General features: G+C 38.5%; 4 protein-coding genes and 1 pseudogene across 6 annotated transcripts; 3 read left to right on the forward strand and 2 right to left on the reverse strand.

Annotated features, from left to right (window-relative positions):
• Positions 1 to 439: 439 nt before the first annotated feature.
• Positions 440 to 3,383, forward strand: LOC103333119 (metacaspase-1-like). The gene is made up of 5 exons (XM_008235909.2): positions 440 to 1,069; positions 1,593 to 1,923; positions 2,137 to 2,257; positions 2,348 to 2,551; positions 2,891 to 3,383. Exons 1-5 carry the CDS (start codon positions 709 to 711, stop codon positions 2,948 to 2,950), a joined length of 1,077 nt encoding a protein of 358 aa, XP_008234131.1. The 5' UTR covers positions 440 to 708; the 3' UTR covers positions 2,951 to 3,383.
• Positions 3,384 to 3,539: 156 nt separating this feature from the next.
• Positions 3,540 to 5,517, forward strand: LOC103333155 (metacaspase-1-like; annotated as a pseudogene). Its single transcript, XR_016126893.1, has 5 exons — positions 3,540 to 4,140; positions 4,231 to 4,561; positions 4,652 to 4,772; positions 4,879 to 5,078; positions 5,246 to 5,517. The product of XR_016126893.1 is annotated as a metacaspase-1-like (transcript).
• Positions 5,484 to 6,425, reverse strand: LOC148917464 (uncharacterized). Its single transcript, XM_089052036.1, has 2 exons — positions 5,731 to 6,425; positions 5,484 to 5,609 (listed from the first exon to the last, which is right to left on the reverse strand). The coding sequence occupies exons 1-2, from the start codon at positions 6,394 to 6,396 to the stop codon at positions 5,502 to 5,504; spliced, it is 774 nt and encodes a 257-aa protein (XP_088908162.1). The 5' UTR covers positions 6,397 to 6,425; the 3' UTR covers positions 5,484 to 5,501.
• Positions 6,426 to 7,703: 1,278 nt separating this feature from the next.
• Positions 7,704 to 10,429, forward strand: FSD2 (Fe superoxide dismutase 2). Of its 2 annotated transcripts, none has more exons than XM_008235803.3 (9): positions 7,704 to 7,868; positions 7,963 to 8,015; positions 8,168 to 8,245; positions 8,674 to 8,862; positions 9,199 to 9,370; positions 9,471 to 9,589; positions 9,703 to 9,729; positions 9,852 to 9,875; positions 9,985 to 10,429. In XM_008235803.3, exons 1-9 carry the CDS (start codon positions 7,778 to 7,780, stop codon positions 10,192 to 10,194), a joined length of 963 nt encoding a protein of 320 aa, XP_008234025.2. In that variant the 5' UTR covers positions 7,704 to 7,777; the 3' UTR covers positions 10,195 to 10,429. The 2 variants fall into 2 exon arrangements, with proteins under 2 accessions (XP_008234025.2, XP_008234026.2); XM_008235804.3 differs by having other exon boundaries at positions 7,705 to 7,868; positions 8,171 to 8,245.
• On the reverse strand, positions 9,982 to 13,348 carry LOC107881182 (cell division cycle 20.3, cofactor of APC complex-like). The gene is made up of 8 exons (XM_016794346.2): positions 12,640 to 13,348; positions 12,386 to 12,484; positions 11,939 to 12,130; positions 11,582 to 11,851; positions 11,364 to 11,466; positions 10,966 to 11,282; positions 10,690 to 10,854; positions 9,982 to 10,591 (listed from the first exon to the last, which is right to left on the reverse strand). Exons 1-8 carry the CDS (start codon positions 12,712 to 12,714, stop codon positions 10,448 to 10,450), a joined length of 1,365 nt encoding a protein of 454 aa, XP_016649832.2. The 5' UTR covers positions 12,715 to 13,348; the 3' UTR covers positions 9,982 to 10,447.
• Positions 13,349 to 14,857: the final 1,509 nt, after the last annotated feature.

Here is a 14,857-nt window from a genome sequence, read left to right on the forward strand (position 1 = left end):
TCACTTATAATGTTTTAATCCAAAAAATATAACTTATAATGTGATTTTATTTGGACATTACATCTGATTTTGTATCCCAATTTATCGGTCGTCTCAAGCTAAAATGGAAGTGTAAATGAGATGTAAAATCACCATCTCTCAATTTGGTGGTACATTATAAAATGCAAATATTAAATTTCTTTTTAATGAAAGAAAAGTTTAGGTGGAGATTAGCTACTTTTAACATCAACATCAGGACATACTCACAATTTCAAGCTAAAAAAATTTATGCGTGGTACTCAAATGTCAGTTGTGGCAAGTATGAATTTATCTAGGAAAATGCAAATATTCTTTAATATTAATATTTTTTGGCAATTAAGAATATAATATTGTTTGGCAATTGTGTGTTGGTCCAAATAATAATTAAAGCAGAGTCAAATTTGTCAACTTGTCTTCCCTCTCTCTCTTTTTTCTCTCGTTTTTCTCGTCACCTTCCTCCCAACCAAAGTCATGACCCACTCAGCCATTTCCACAGGTCAAAGAAACCATATTTTTAACCAATCTCCCTCCCCATGATCTCATTCTTCATCAAACCCATCTCTTTCCTTCCCTTCTGTCAAAATCTTAACTTCACAAAGACCCCTCTCATTCTCAATTTATCACATTCTGTCATTCTATCTCTCAATACAATCAATTCAATCAATCACCACCACCAGTTTCTCACCCACCATGTTGATGCTGGTAGACTGCTCAGGCTGCCGCACGCCTCTGCAGCTGCCACCTGGAGCTCAAACCATCCGCTGCGCCGTCTGCCAAGCCGTCACCCGCGTCGCCGACTCGCGCGCTCTTCCTCCTGTGCCCTCCTCCTCCTCCTTCCACCGCCCACCTCCTCCTTCCACTTCTCCCTACAACCACGCGCCGCCGGGGCCTCCTCCGTCGGCTCACGGACGCAAGCGGGCTTTGATATGCGCCGTGTCGTATAAGCGCTCTCGGCACGAGCTCAAGGGCTGCATTAACGACGCCAAGTGTATGAAGTACTTGCTGGTCAACAAGTTCAGCTTCCCCGAGTCCTCCATTCTTATGCTCACTGGTAGCTCTCCATTCTCATTTCTTCAATGTTTGGTCTTTTTGATGTTGCGTGTGGTTTGAATTTATGGGTTGTTTTCTAATTAGACTTTAAATTTATGGGTCAGCAAAGACTAGTTCTTGTGTTCTTATCCTACATACTTTTGTAATTGGATCGTTGAATTATTCTGCATTGGTAGTAAAGCATCGATCTTTTTTTACAAACTGATATGTTTCTGTCGATTTGAATGTTATATATATTATGACTAATTCTTTAATTACCATTTAAGTGATATTACTATTACATTTAAGAATCTTTACTTGGGTTATCTTTCTCATGTTTCCATAAACAACTGAGTTTTGTATTATGAGTAATTGAGTATGCCATGTTGTTCCATAATTTCAATGATGAGATATGGTTGTAAAAAGTCAAAAACGGGGGTTATGCTGATGCACCATGGTTTATTTTAGAAGGTAATTGAACAATGTGCATAGCATGTAATGCAGATAAGTTCTGACCTTAATCTCTATGTGACTGTAACTTGCAGAAGAAGAATCTGATCCTTATCGGCGCCCAACCAAACAAAATATGAGAATGGCGATGTTTTGGCTTGTGCAAGGTTGTCAAGCTGGGGATTCCTTGGTGTTTCATTATTCTGGTCATGGATCACAACAGAGGAACTACACTGGAGATGAGGTGGATGGATATGATGAAACACTCTGTCCCTCAGATTTTGAGACTCAGGGAATGATCGTGGATGATGAGATCAATGCAACAATTGTCAGACCTCTTCCTACTGGGGTTAGGCTCCATGCTATTGTAGATGCTTGCCATAGTGGTACTGTGCTAGATTTACCATTTCTCTGTAGGATGGACAGGTGACTCCAGTTTGATATTTTGTTTCTTCATATCTTATCTTATGTGTCTTTGCATAATGTAATCTAATCTTTATTCTCCATCTCTGCCCGTATTATGAATATATGAAAGTTATCTATGCTTTATTCTTTACTCTCCATAATGTTATTCTGTATTGTTTTGTGCTTAATATTGCTCTATGTACTTACCCTATTTATTCTTGTGTGTGGATGTAGAAGCGGAAAGTATGTATGGGAGGACCATCGCCCTCGGTCAGGTGTTTGGAAAGGAACCAATGGTGGGGAGGCCATTTCCTTTAGTGGCTGTGATGATGATCAAACCTCTGCCGATACCTCGGTAAAGTCATATTTCAACTACATTAGCCATCATGCCTTTTTTCTAGCCTAAGGATATTATAAGAACAAAGCTAACACTTCATCTGTGCAGGCCCTGTCAAAGATTACTTCAACTGGTGCCATGACTTATGCTTTCATCCAAGCCATCGAGCGTGGACATGGAAATACATATGGGAACATGTTGAATGCAATGCGATCTACCATCCGTAACACAGATAATGATCATGGAGGTGGTATTGTGACGTCTCTTATCTCCATGCTTTTGACAGGAGGCAGTCTTGGTGGATTGAGACAGGTATGATTGTCAATCTTTAAACACCAGTTTGAGCATATAACAAAATCTGATGTTTGTTGCAGTAGTTTGATTAAAATCAGCATGCCAACTTTTGTGAGCAATTAAATGATTCCTAAAAGTTTAGTTAGACACTGCAGTATGAAGGAAAATATAAAAGAAAAATAATGTTTCATATCTTTAGAAGATGTGCAGTCCTCTGTTTTTGCACTGTGAGAAATGCATTGGTAGGTCTTAAATTTTATTTTTGTGTATTCGTCATATTGCATTTTGTTAAACTTGATCTCATGTCTAGTAAGCTGATTTCAGTCTTAACTTTCCTTTGAACTGTCTTTGCCGCAGGAACCACAGCTAACTGCCAATCAACCATTTGATGTGTATACAAAGCCTTTCTCCCTCTAGTCAGTGAAACAGTATTTCCATCTTCTAATCATCCAGCGTGTCCGGACCTCCCAGAAGTGCTTACAGTTCTTCCCAGGGAAACCCGATTTTGTCATCTGATTGCTTCCAGTTCTATTGGTTGTTAATCTTATATTTTTCTTAGGTATCTCACCCCCCTCACCCCCCCTCACCCCGAGATCTTGCTAGAAATATGCATATTTTATAGAATGGTTGTGCACCTTGTAAATCCAATTTCCAGCAAACCCCTGACCTAGTTCCTTTTGATGGAACATACTTGGTCTTCAACAAGATCCAAACGCAAAAATTCCCCGATTCCTCCTAGTTATTGTTCCTTATCATGCAAAGCAGAACCAAGAAACAGAAACAGCTCCAAAACGAATGATTTTCACCTGATATATATTTTTTCCAGTTATTTTTATGGATTCAGTCAAAAGCGGAGGCATTTCAAATTATTTGATAGCATAGATCTTGGGTATTTTGAATTCTTCCACAAAGTTCTTATTCTTTGTCCTTGAATTTTCACATATGCATAGATTGTGAAGATATAATGGAGTATAACATGTCATTTATAGTGACACTGATTACAATAGAAAGAGAACAAAACAATGAAAAAGAGGCAAATGCATATAAATATATTCCAACAGAATAGAATCCAAGAACGTGTAAAGTATTGTAGCAAAAAAGAAGATGCAAAAAGCATCACGGATAAAAGTAAAAAGAAAGTAAAAAAAAATGTTCGAATCTGATAAAATTAACATGGGAAGTTGGAATGTATAAAGTCCCATGATTTTTAGGACAATGATTACAACATCTTCTCTTCCCTTACCCTCAGACTCTCTCACTATGTTGATGCCTGTTCAGTGCTCAAAATGCCATAAAAGTGCAGCTACTACCACCAGGCCCACCCTCCATGTGCTGCCATGTTGCCACCTATACAGCTCCATACTCTTACTCCCACCACTATCCACCTCATCAACTGCCACTCACCGCCCTGCCTCCGCCCCCTTACAGCCACTTGCTGCCCAGGCCACCTCTGTTCACCCGTGTATGCAAGCGAGCTGTGATATGTGCCGTGTCTTATAAGAACTCCAAGCATGAGCTTAAGGGGTGCATTAACGATGCAAACTGCATGAGGTATTTGCTTGTCAACAGGTTTCACTTCCCAGAGTCCTCCATTCTCATGCTCAAAGGTAATTTCGATGTGCAAACAATGTTCCTAAAAATTTTATGCAGATAATTATTTCTGATCTTAAATCTCTAGCTGAGAGGTACTCTTGCAGAAGAAGAGGCTGATCCTAATAGGCATCCATCCAAACAAAATATGATAAAGGCTCTGTATTGGCTTGTGCAAGATTGTCAACCAGGAGATTCTTTAGTATTTCATTATTCTGGTCATGGAAAACGCAGGAAGAATAACACTGGGGATGAGGTGGATGGATATGATGAATACTTGTGCCCGTTGGATTTTAAGACTGGGGAACTGATTTCAGACAATGAGATCAATGCAATAATTGTCAGACCTCTTCCTCATGGGGTTAAGCTCCATGCATTTATAGATGCTTGCCATAGTGGTACTGCTCTAGATTTGCCATTCCTCTGTAGAATGGACAGGTAATTAAGTCACAGCTTAATACCTTTGTTGCTTAAAATCTGATATGGTTAAGTTCAATCCCAGATTTTAGTATTGCTTTATGGATGCAGAAGTAGGAGATATCTGTGGGAGGACCATCGGCCTCCATCCGGTGTTTGGAAAGGGACAAATGGTGGGAAGGCTATTTGCTTCAGTGGCTGTGATGATCACTAGACCTCTGCTGATGCTTCAGTACTTGAAAAAAATCTAAGACACCATCTTAATTTCTTAAACTAATTATTCTGCTTAGAAGTAACTGATAAAAGAAATAGGGCTAATGTTAATTTTGTATGCACAGGCTCTGTCAAATACTACTCCAACTGGTGCAATGACTCTCTCTTTCATACAAGCCATTGAGCATGGACATGGAACTACATATGGAGACATCCTGAGTTCAATGCAATATACCATCCCCAATGCAGAGAATGAAGACACTGACACTGGGACATCTCCTCCTCTCAATATGACTAGAAGAGGGAGTCTTGCTGCCGGGTTTAAGTAGGTACATATGATTGTCAATGCTTTCAAATTAGTTTTAAAACATAGGAAATTCTGTTGTTTGTTGTCAGTATTTTGCTTGGATTAATAAATGTGTGCGTTTTTGGTTATCTTTACATAAACTTGACCTCATAATCTTCAACTTTCATTTATCTCCTTTTCTGCAGGAGCCACAGCTAACTGCAAGTGAAAAATTTAAGCTGAGAAAGCCATTCTCCCTGTGATTTTTACCATCTGTTTTAGCTCTACTGTTATATAATAAGCAAATGCACAATGTCCACAACACCAGAAAACCACAGGCTAAATCCCATATGAAAAACCCCATTACAAATTGCTAAAACCATCTCATCATGTCAAGAGAAAAGGGAAATGTAAAAAAATACTAATAATAAATTATAATAAACATCTGGAAGCCATGTCTTGCTATCCACTTCTTCTACCTTTTTGCAGTACTCTGAGTGGCTTTCCCATCAACTGCATGCATTGCATCTTGTACCTTGCATTGTCCTTCATAGCCATCTCCTCGTACAACTACAAAAACATATTTTCATATTTTAATTCTCTTTTCCTTCCAAAATAAACTAAAAGAAGAAAGCTGAATTGTTCATGATTGAAAATAATCAGAGAGAGAGAGAGAGATTGCAATGCAGACCCTTTTCTCTGTTTGAGGGAGTTGGCACCACATTCGACCAAGTTGCTTACTTGTTTCACCAAATGAAGAGGACTTAACAACACCCCAAGTTGCCATCACAAAGAAAGAATAAGAAGTGCAGGGCTTTATTGGGGAACTATGCCTTCTAAGCACTCTCTCAAACACATCAAGCTTTCCTCTGTTTTTCTTCCTTGATTTCTCACTCCCACCACAACAAGGCCTCATTAAACTCCTGCCTGATGATATTGGAGGAAAATAGTTGACAGGAGATATCACCCCACTCCTCAGCCTTGTCACAATATTTCTTGTCTCAGTAGACTCAATTATTTCATTACCCTTTGAAGGTTGTGTACAAGAAGCACTTTGGTGATCTTCCACTTCTTGAACAGCATTTGGGGTCATATATGAAGAAAAACTTGAATTCTCATAGAAATGGTTTTCTGGGTAACATGCATTTGCATCCAGAGAGTTGAGGAGGCTGTGGTTCTGATGATCAGGTGTATGTTTTTTCTGCACACTGAATTGTACTGAGAATTTCAAATTCCCAGTGTCCCCTTTGACTTCAATGGTGTCTCCACTGAGAAAACCAGACAGTTGGAGAGGTGTTGAAGGCATTACAGTGTTTGGTGATTGAATTGATTGGTCAAACTGCATGTCTTCTGCCATTGAAGACCAAAATCCAAGATTGTAATGGAGGGAGGAACTGAGAGAATAAGCAAAATGGGTTGGTTGTAAGTTTTGGTGATGGTTGTTCGAAACTTAGTTGCATAAATGTGAAATATTTCATCTTTTGGCTATTTGGCACCTTCTGCATAACGTCGTTTCGTCACATGGCACTGGGTTTGCTTTGAACTCCCGAGATGCCAGACAGATGAAGTGCGAAATCAGTGGAACAGACGCGTCGTTTTAGAATTCAACACAGTTATGTGGTTTCAGTATTAGTTAATTAATGTTTATCAATGTAATTTTTTTTTTTTAATCAAAGAGAGAAAGAAATTCATTGAAGAAACATTGGATGTACCTATTCGGATAATATATCATGCTCTATGCCCCTCCGGTTTCACTAGAAGAAGACATAATATGATAGAGAAAAATAAAACTTGAAAGTGAAAAAAAATATTGAGTAGAAAGTGAATAATAGTAGAATGAGAAGAAAATATATGAGGATTTGGTGTTAAAAGTGAAGAGTATTGTTGGTATTTACAGAAAAAAATTCAGTATTTTTTTGGTATTTTTTTTATAAAAATTCAATTTTTTCTTTTTTATTGCACAAAAATTGGCTGTAGTTGGATTGGAGAAAAATCTGATCGGAGAGCCTAGAGTGCGACATGTGGACTTTAGCGATCAGTATCATTGTAGCGGCACTATAGTGCTGACATCAAGATCAAACGAGGGTGGAGCTCAGCCGACCTTGCCTCGGCCAGCCAGTTCTTGGGTCCCACCTTGCGCCGGGCTGCATTTTGTTGCTAGAAACAGCTTTTTGGCCCAAACCCCCCAGCCCTCCCCCAAATCCCCTCGCTAGAAATGCTCTAATAATAATTTTTATTTTTATTTGGGATTTTGAATTTAAAATCTCTTTCAACATTAGAAAGATAAATATCACTAAACTAATAGCTAGTTGGTCATTGTGAACTCAATCATTTCTTCTGCCTTGTATAAACAGAAATATATAACTTAATTTTGTTTTTGTCTGTGCCACATTACCTAATTTAGGTACATCATGTTAACATATACGACCCAACAAAATCGATAAATTTTACATATAAAATACCACTAAACCAATAAATTTTACATATAAAATACCACTAAACCAAGAACTACTTCATGGCTGCTAGTTTAATAATTTGTCCTCGACGTATCAACAGAAATATATCTTAATTTTGTTTTTCACAGTGTCACATTACCTAATTTAGCGACACCATGTCGACACATAAGAAGACCCAACAAAGTTGATATATTTCACACTTGAATTCAAGCCCCTTCGAAAATATAAAAACCGCCCCCCTGTTAGCGTTCAGCTTTATCCAAAGTTTTCAACTTTTTGGACATGGTAGCACCAGTAGCAGTTGCAGTAGCGGCAACAACGGCGCTAGCTACGCCTAGTTCGCTAACGTGCGCACTGGTTCCATCATGGCAAGGTCATTAGACTCATTACCAGCCTCCCCGCTCCATCTCTTCCTTAGTGTGCAAATGGGTTTTGATTGAATTTTAATGGTTAATCTAAATTTGCAGGGCTTCGTGGAAGTCTGGGACCAGCTCGAAGCTTGCGATGGCCAAAGAAACAGGTTCGCCTACTTCGAAATTTTGATTTCGTTTCACACTTGCATAAATGGGCTTCCTTTGGTTTCTGAGAAAATCGAGAAAAAGTTTGAAAATTTTGAGTTGGTTTTATGTATGAATTTGTTGTATTTGATTTGGAATTGTAATGTTGTCAAAGCAGAGACAATGCAGAAGGAAAGCCGGTGGCACTAGTGTTACTGCCCAATTTGAGCTAAAGCCTCCTCCATATCCACTGGTAAGATACTAAAAGTTATGAGGTTTCTCTTTGCAAAGTTTCTTATACGTTATTAGACTTAAGCTGATTTTGAGTAGATAATTACTATTTTACCAGTGGGTTTAGGCTTCATGCACCAAGTTCCAAATTTAGTGTGTGTTAGCCCAAGTTAAGTTTAATTACTACTAGCCGCCCTGGCGTTTGTCAAACTTACTTGACTGCTTGGTGTAGAAATTCTTGTTGCAAATAAAAATTTTCAATCAAGTTTCTATCTTTCATCTTTTATTTACTATATTGAATGGAAATCTATTAGGACAAATATATTGAACATTGTAGCAACTTTGACTGAAAATGGGCAGTGGAATTTGGGGCGCTGGTTCACTTTAGATGACAATGTGAGCCAATATTGTTTAAATCATAACATTGCTTTGATATTTCATATTGAGCAGGATGCACTGGAGCCGCACATGAGCAAGGAGACCTTAGAATATCACTGGGGGAAGCACCATAGGGGTTATGTGGATAACCTAAACAAGTTAACAGCAGGAACTGAACTAGATGAATTGTCATTGGAAGATATCATACTTGCTACATACAACAAGGGGGATCTTCTCCCGCCTTTCAACCATGCAGCACAGGTATGCTATCAATGAGATTGAATGCTTACCATTATCTTGAATTGTTTGATGTGATAATGTTTTGAGGTGCTTGGGGAAATGCATCGCAATTTGAAATTGTACATTTGCGTCGAAATTAATATTAAATTCAATATTGGTGAAGTTATAACTACTTAATGTTAAGGTAGATACTGATGAAATCCACCTGAGGCGTCTGTGACAATTTGTTTAAACTTCAAGCGTGTACTAGATTGACTATATCAGTATACTACTCATACATATACTGCACACAGAAGCAGTCTTTTCTATGAGTCATTCCTGAAGTTAACTACCTATTGCTTTTTTACCTGTTTGCAGATCTGGAACCATGACTTCTTCTGGGAATCAATGAAACCAGGTGGTGGAGGAAAGCCAACAGGTGAACTTCTGGAATTAATTAATAGAGATTTTGGTTCTTTTGAGAGATTCGTTGAAGAGTTAAGGTCAGCTGCAGCTACACAGTTTGGTTCTGGTTGGGCATGGCTTGCATGTGAGTGGTTGCCTTCCCATTTGACATCTTTAAGATTGAATTCTGCTGTCACATTGAATTTGGTGCACGCTAATATGTCCTAGTGTTTTCTGTTTTCCAGATAAAGCGAATAGACTTGATGTTGGAAATGCAGTAAATCCTAAACCATCAGATGAAGACAAGAGGCTTGTAGTTGTGAAGAGTCCTAATGCCGTAAACCCCCTTATTTGGGATTATTCTGTGAGTATTATGACTTATTCAGTTCTTCCTAACTCATTTTTCATGTCAAGATAATTAATACAGTACTCTATAGGAAAATATGTATAATGACTTTTCTTATTTATTTCATGCAGCCGCTCCTTACTATTGATGTTTGGGAGGTATTTGACATTTACCAATGTTTCTTCCTATTTCAAAATAGTTATATTTTATAATGATTTTGTTAAAAACCATTACTGACTGATTGTTAAATCACTGTGGAAATTTGTTTTTGTTTCAACAGCATGCTTACTACCTTGATTTTCAGGTGAGCCTCCTTTTATTGAACATATGAATTTCCTTCTTATGAGAAGGGATCTATGCATTCTGTCTGATACAAGTACATCTAACAACTGAATCTCTGGTTTTTCCTCCAGAACCGGCGGGCTGATTACATATCAATCTTTCTGGAGAAACTTGTATCGTGGGAAGCAGTCAGTTCTAGGCTTGAAATCGCAAAGGCTCAAGCTGCTGAAAGAGAGGAAGAAGAAGAAAGGAAGAAAAGAGAGGAAGAGGAGAAAACATCAGATGGCGAAGTTGAAGAGATTTATGTGGACAACAAGAGTGATGACTCAGAGACTGAATGAATTCAGTTTATTTTGCTGGCAGTGAAGATAAACTGGAAACAATTTTGGGTTGGTTGCCTTCTGGTTTGCAGTAAATGTGATACATACAGAGGTCATTTGAGTTTAGGCGGCTTGTACTATATTTTTTGCACCCGAGTAGATAGAATTTAGGATCTTAGGGGAGCATGTATTTCTCTGTGGTTTTCTACAAAATATAAAGTTGCTCATCTACATTTGGTTTTCTTTATAGACTTAACTACATCTTGTATTAATATCATCTTATGGGAGAAATCTTAAGAGACAATAGACCATCCAGAGGGGAGATCCTTGATTTGTCAATGCTTGGTGGTCCAAAGACCTCCAAAAATCGAAGAGAGCCATCTGCCACAGCTGATACCACAGTTAACCCATCAGGGCTCTGCAACAAAAATCAATAAAAAGAAACCATGTCAAGGGCTTATGGGACAGTCAAAAGGACCCAAAAGAGTTGCAAAATGAAATTTTGGGTTTTCAAACCTGAGAAAGATGCAGGACTCTGGATGTGTAGCGATTCAAGCTTCCGACTTTATCCATGGAGGGATACCTCCAAAGGCAGAGCTGATTCTTGATGAGCTCGCTTGCACTATAGCCATGGCCACTCATTATCTCCTTGTGATGCCTGTTCCACTCCAGTCCACAAACCTAGAAATATAGCAGATTTATGTTCTTTATTAATTGATTAGAACATCATAAAAATGAAAACATGAAAACCATAGAAAGCTTGTAAAATGTAGATCAAATCCTATAACTCGCCTGAGCTTCGGTAGCAATGCTTTTGATGCAGGTTCCCTTTTTTGTGTTCCATATCTTAATACACCCATCTTTCGTGCCTCCCCCGGAGGCTAGCACTTCAGACTGATAAGGACACCATGCAAGGGCCTTGACTGCAGCACGATGGTCTTTAAGACGAAACAAGAATCTCTGTGAGTTCATTTTGGAAGAGTCCCATATGTACAGAAGATTTTCATTGCCGCCGCTTGCCAATACATTGCCTTCTCCTGACCATTTCAAACCACAGACTTCTTCAGTGTGTGTCCGTAAACGGCAAGTCACATTGCTTCCTGCTCTGACTGTCGAAGAGACTTCTTCAGTGAATTGTTCCATTAAATCAGAATAGAATTGCTAAAGGTGAAAGGGTGCTAGTGGACTACCATCATGGTTGATGATGGACTTGTCGCGGCTGCCAGATGTTAATGTGTGGCCATTCCATGTAATGCTTGCTATCCTGTCCTTGTGGTTTTCTAGGCTTCTAACCTTTGTGTAAAAAAAAAGGTCCACCAAAAAATGGTTTGAATTGCATCATCAACTAAATGTTTCAAAACAATGAATAAATTTAACAAGCATGAGAAGGTGTTTGAGAGAGCTTTACAAGCTTAGAAGTCTCAGCATCCCACAGTTGGAGTTTTGAACGCCTAAATCCAACTGCTACAGTTTTGGCATCTTGAGACCAGGCTACACTTGATGGAAAATCATTCAGATCATCAACTTGCAACAGCTTATGAACCTCTCGGTTCTCTGCGTTCCAGAGGAATAAATCTTTGCCTAAAGCAATTGCAATTACATTGTTCTTCCCCCAATCCATGGTGCTCATGTAAAAGTCATTTCTTATGTTTGGTGCATCCAGAATTCTAGCTTCCCCCTGCAGCATTCCACACTTAGAACAAAGTAATCACAGAGAGCAAAACAAGAAGGAAGTGGGAAGGAAAAAGTGATATGTTTGCAGTACCTTAGGCAATCTTCGAGGCTGATGGTGTTTACCATTACCATCCAATTCCTTTGCCTCATCCTGTCGCATCAGATCAACACAACGAATGGACTTTCTGTTTGATTTTGGACTTCCCCTAAAAACCAACATCCTAAATGGGTTCCCTTCTGAATCCAAAGTCAGTTTGTCCTCTATGCTCTTCCTGTACACCTCCTGGAAGACCCAAGAACTAAGTATATCAGTTCAAGAATTGTTTACAAGAAACTAAAATGCAACTACGACATACCCAAATCTTGAAATTCAGCAGAAGATAAAATGCAACATTCAAAAAACATCAAGACCCCAAAACAAAGATAGTCCTTTCTTCTTCTTCTTCTTTTTTTTTTTTTCCAAATAGAAGTAAAAACTAAAAGCAATGAACAATTTATCAGAAAAGACTAAAAATGACTAAAGCAAATTAATTTTTACATTGAAATTCGAGTTCCGGTTTGGTGTTGTCCTGTTTGACAGTAAACTGCGGGCTTGATCAAGATCCATCAAACTCCTATTGGGTATAAACCGATCTCCCTAAATTTGCAGATGCACAAAACCCAAAATTCAAAGAAGAACAAATCAGCAACCAAACGTCAAAGCAACAGTAAGGCATAAGAGAATGCCATAAAGGGTTACAGAAAAGTAAAATCTTGCTGAAGATAAAGGGCAATGTATAGAGTAATTTGTACCGGAAAGTCGTATTGAGTAATGGGGTTGCTGTTCAGGCGAGTAGGAGAGTACCAATCCGATTGAAGTTCCCACATTTTTTATAAACTGGTTTCTCTCTAATTGCTAATGCAGAGAATAAACAAACTCCTTCTTCACCAGGCAATAAAGAAGAAGAAGAAGAAGAAGAAGAAGAACAGAAAGAAAAAAAAAATCTTTAACTAAAACAATGGCATCTCCCGCCAAATAGATTTATGTATGGTGGAAATCCAACCGTTGCTTCTGTTGAGACAATAATGATTAATGAGCAAGAACTTGGGTTTTGACTCAGAAGACAAAGGGTTTACTTGGGCTTTAAAAGCTCAGGCCCAGGCCCAGCAGGCCCAACACCTTATTTCTAATAATGCAATTATGCAATGCAATTGCCAGAAGTGAAGAACCCTTACTGCTAATAATGCAATAATGCAATAATGCAATAAAAATGAAAAAGGTCACACCTTTTCTTCAAGAAAGAACCCTCATTTCTCCAGTTCTGATCATGGAAGAAGAGAAGGCCTGGCATGAGGAAGAAGAGCCTGTCAGTTTAGCCTGGATGACTGCCTGGCCAAACAGAAGCTTCCAATCCAACAAAGTTACACCAATGGAGAATTGGTCTCTCTGGTAGAGCAGGCAAGTCATCCTTGGCTACCAAACCAGGCTCTTGCTCTCATGTTAGGCCTCCCTTCCTCTCTTTCTCTCCACTCCTCCTGCAAGGCTGCAATGGGATGAAAAATATTGCATTTTGAGCTCTCTATTTATAGCCTGTAAAAGACAAAGAAATATTGCAGACCAAATCTTTTTTATTATTTCATCTGTGTGTTTGCACCATTTGGCTGACATGATGGAATATATTCTTTGGGGGAAAAGGAAAACCCATGGAGGTCAATCTGCCACACTGATCAGCCAAATTGATCAAATATGTCTCTTGACTCTTCGATAAAAAAAAATAAAACAAATGCTTTCACAGCTGAGTTTTGGTCATGGCGATGCAAATTAATGCTTTTAAGGCCCGTTTGGGATTGATTTTTTTCGCAAAAACCTACTTCACTTTAAATTTTAGCAGTTTAAGGTGTTTGGTAAAAATAAAATATCTCGATTATTTTAAAAGCAGTGGTCTTTTGACATCAACTTTAAAAGAGCTTTTTTAAAGTTGTTTTCAAAATAAGCAAAGATGAACTTTTAATATAAAAAAATTAATTCCCAAAATACTATCATTCATTTTTTAAAATGACACCACCTCCACTTTCACATCCAACTACACCACTTGCACCACCACATTCACTACCTCCACAACCACTGTCACCGCCGCCACATCCTCCTCTTCCTCATCCTCCGCTACCACCACCTCCACCATCACCTCCTCCACCACCACCATCACCACCACTACTACCATCACCTCCTCCAAAACCTCCACATTCACCACCACCTTTACAACTGTCATCCCCACCACCACTACTACCACAACCACCAACTCCACCTTCATTACCACCACCACCTCCACTCTATCACCGCCACTACCACCACATGATTAGTACATAACTTTTAACATCATGTCTATTTTAGTCATTATTCACAGTTACAACAATTTTATATTAAAATTTACCAAACGGTTTTGACACTGCTTTTTGTACTAACAACACTTTAAAAATATTGTTTATCAAATATGGAGTTACTTTATTTTACAGCTAATTACTTTCAAAGCACAACAAAATTAACTTTTTTAAAAAAGTAACAACAATCCCAAACTATAATGAATTTGTTTCTTGCCTCAAACAGGTCTCCCCGGTTGCCATTTCTGGCCAAAAAGGAGTGATGGGTGGCCTTTTGGGTTTTTAAATGCAAATCAAAGCATCTTTTAACTGCTCATGCACCAACCAGAGTCCTTCACTTTATGCTAACAGTGATTCTAGTGGGGCAACACGAACATCAACCAAATTGAAATGCCCCACCTTGAAATTAAAGTCAATGCCTTGTCCACTAACAAAGATTTTGGGGCTCATCGCTTGATCCATTTGGTTAAAGGATTTTGCTTTGATTTATAGATAGTTACCTTTTCAGGTTTATGTAGAAACACATTCATTACAGTCAGCATACAAAGCAAAAGAAAGGCACATCCATTACATATATAGGCATGAAACTGAAAGATTTGAAGTTCAACGTGATTTGGCAAAATTCATCTATAGGCATGTACAAAAAATAATC

The sequence above is a fragment of the Prunus mume genome, linkage group LG5, assembly GCF_029339155.1.
Source record: "Prunus mume cultivar Tortuosa linkage group LG5, ASM2933915v1, whole genome shotgun sequence".
NCBI classification, from domain to species: Eukaryota; Viridiplantae; Streptophyta; class Magnoliopsida; order Rosales; family Rosaceae; genus Prunus; species Prunus mume.

Excerpts from the sequence above, each read along its gene's own strand:
- LOC107881182 (XM_016794346.2), bottom strand. The coding sequence starts at position 12,714 with ATGTGGGAACTTCAATCGGATTGGTACTCTCCTACTCGCCTGAACAGC. Across the intron at positions 12,131-12,385 it reads ACCGGAACTCGAATTTCAAT|GAGGTGTACAGGAAGAGCAT; the intron begins GTAAAAATTAAT and ends TGGGTCTTCCAG. Across the intron at positions 11,467-11,581 it reads ATGCTGAGACTTCTAAGCTT|GTTAGAAGCCTAGAAAACCA; the intron begins GTAAAGCTCTCT and ends TTTTACACAAAG.
- LOC103333119 (XM_008235909.2), top strand. The coding sequence starts at position 709 with ATGTTGATGCTGGTAGACTGCTCAGGCTGCCGCACGCCTCTGCAGCTG. Across the intron at positions 1,070-1,592 it reads CTCCATTCTTATGCTCACTG|AAGAAGAATCTGATCCTTAT; the intron begins GTAGCTCTCCAT and ends TGTAACTTGCAG. Across the intron at positions 2,552-2,890 it reads GTCTTGGTGGATTGAGACAG|GAACCACAGCTAACTGCCAA; the intron begins GTATGATTGTCA and ends TCTTTGCCGCAG.
- FSD2 (XM_008235803.3), top strand. The coding sequence starts at position 7,778 with ATGGTAGCACCAGTAGCAGTTGCAGTAGCGGCAACAACGGCGCTAGCT. Across the intron at positions 8,016-8,167 it reads TGCGATGGCCAAAGAAACAG|CAGAGACAATGCAGAAGGAA; the intron begins GTTCGCCTACTT and ends ATGTTGTCAAAG. Across the intron at positions 9,371-9,470 it reads TGGTTGGGCATGGCTTGCAT|ATAAAGCGAATAGACTTGAT; the intron begins GTGAGTGGTTGC and ends TCTGTTTTCCAG.
- LOC148917464 (XM_089052036.1), bottom strand. The coding sequence starts at position 6,396 with ATGGCAGAAGACATGCAGTTTGACCAATCAATTCAATCACCAAACACT. Across the intron at positions 5,610-5,730 it reads TCCCTCAAACAGAGAAAAGG|TTGTACGAGGAGATGGCTAT; the intron begins GTCTGCATTGCA and ends ATGTTTTTGTAG.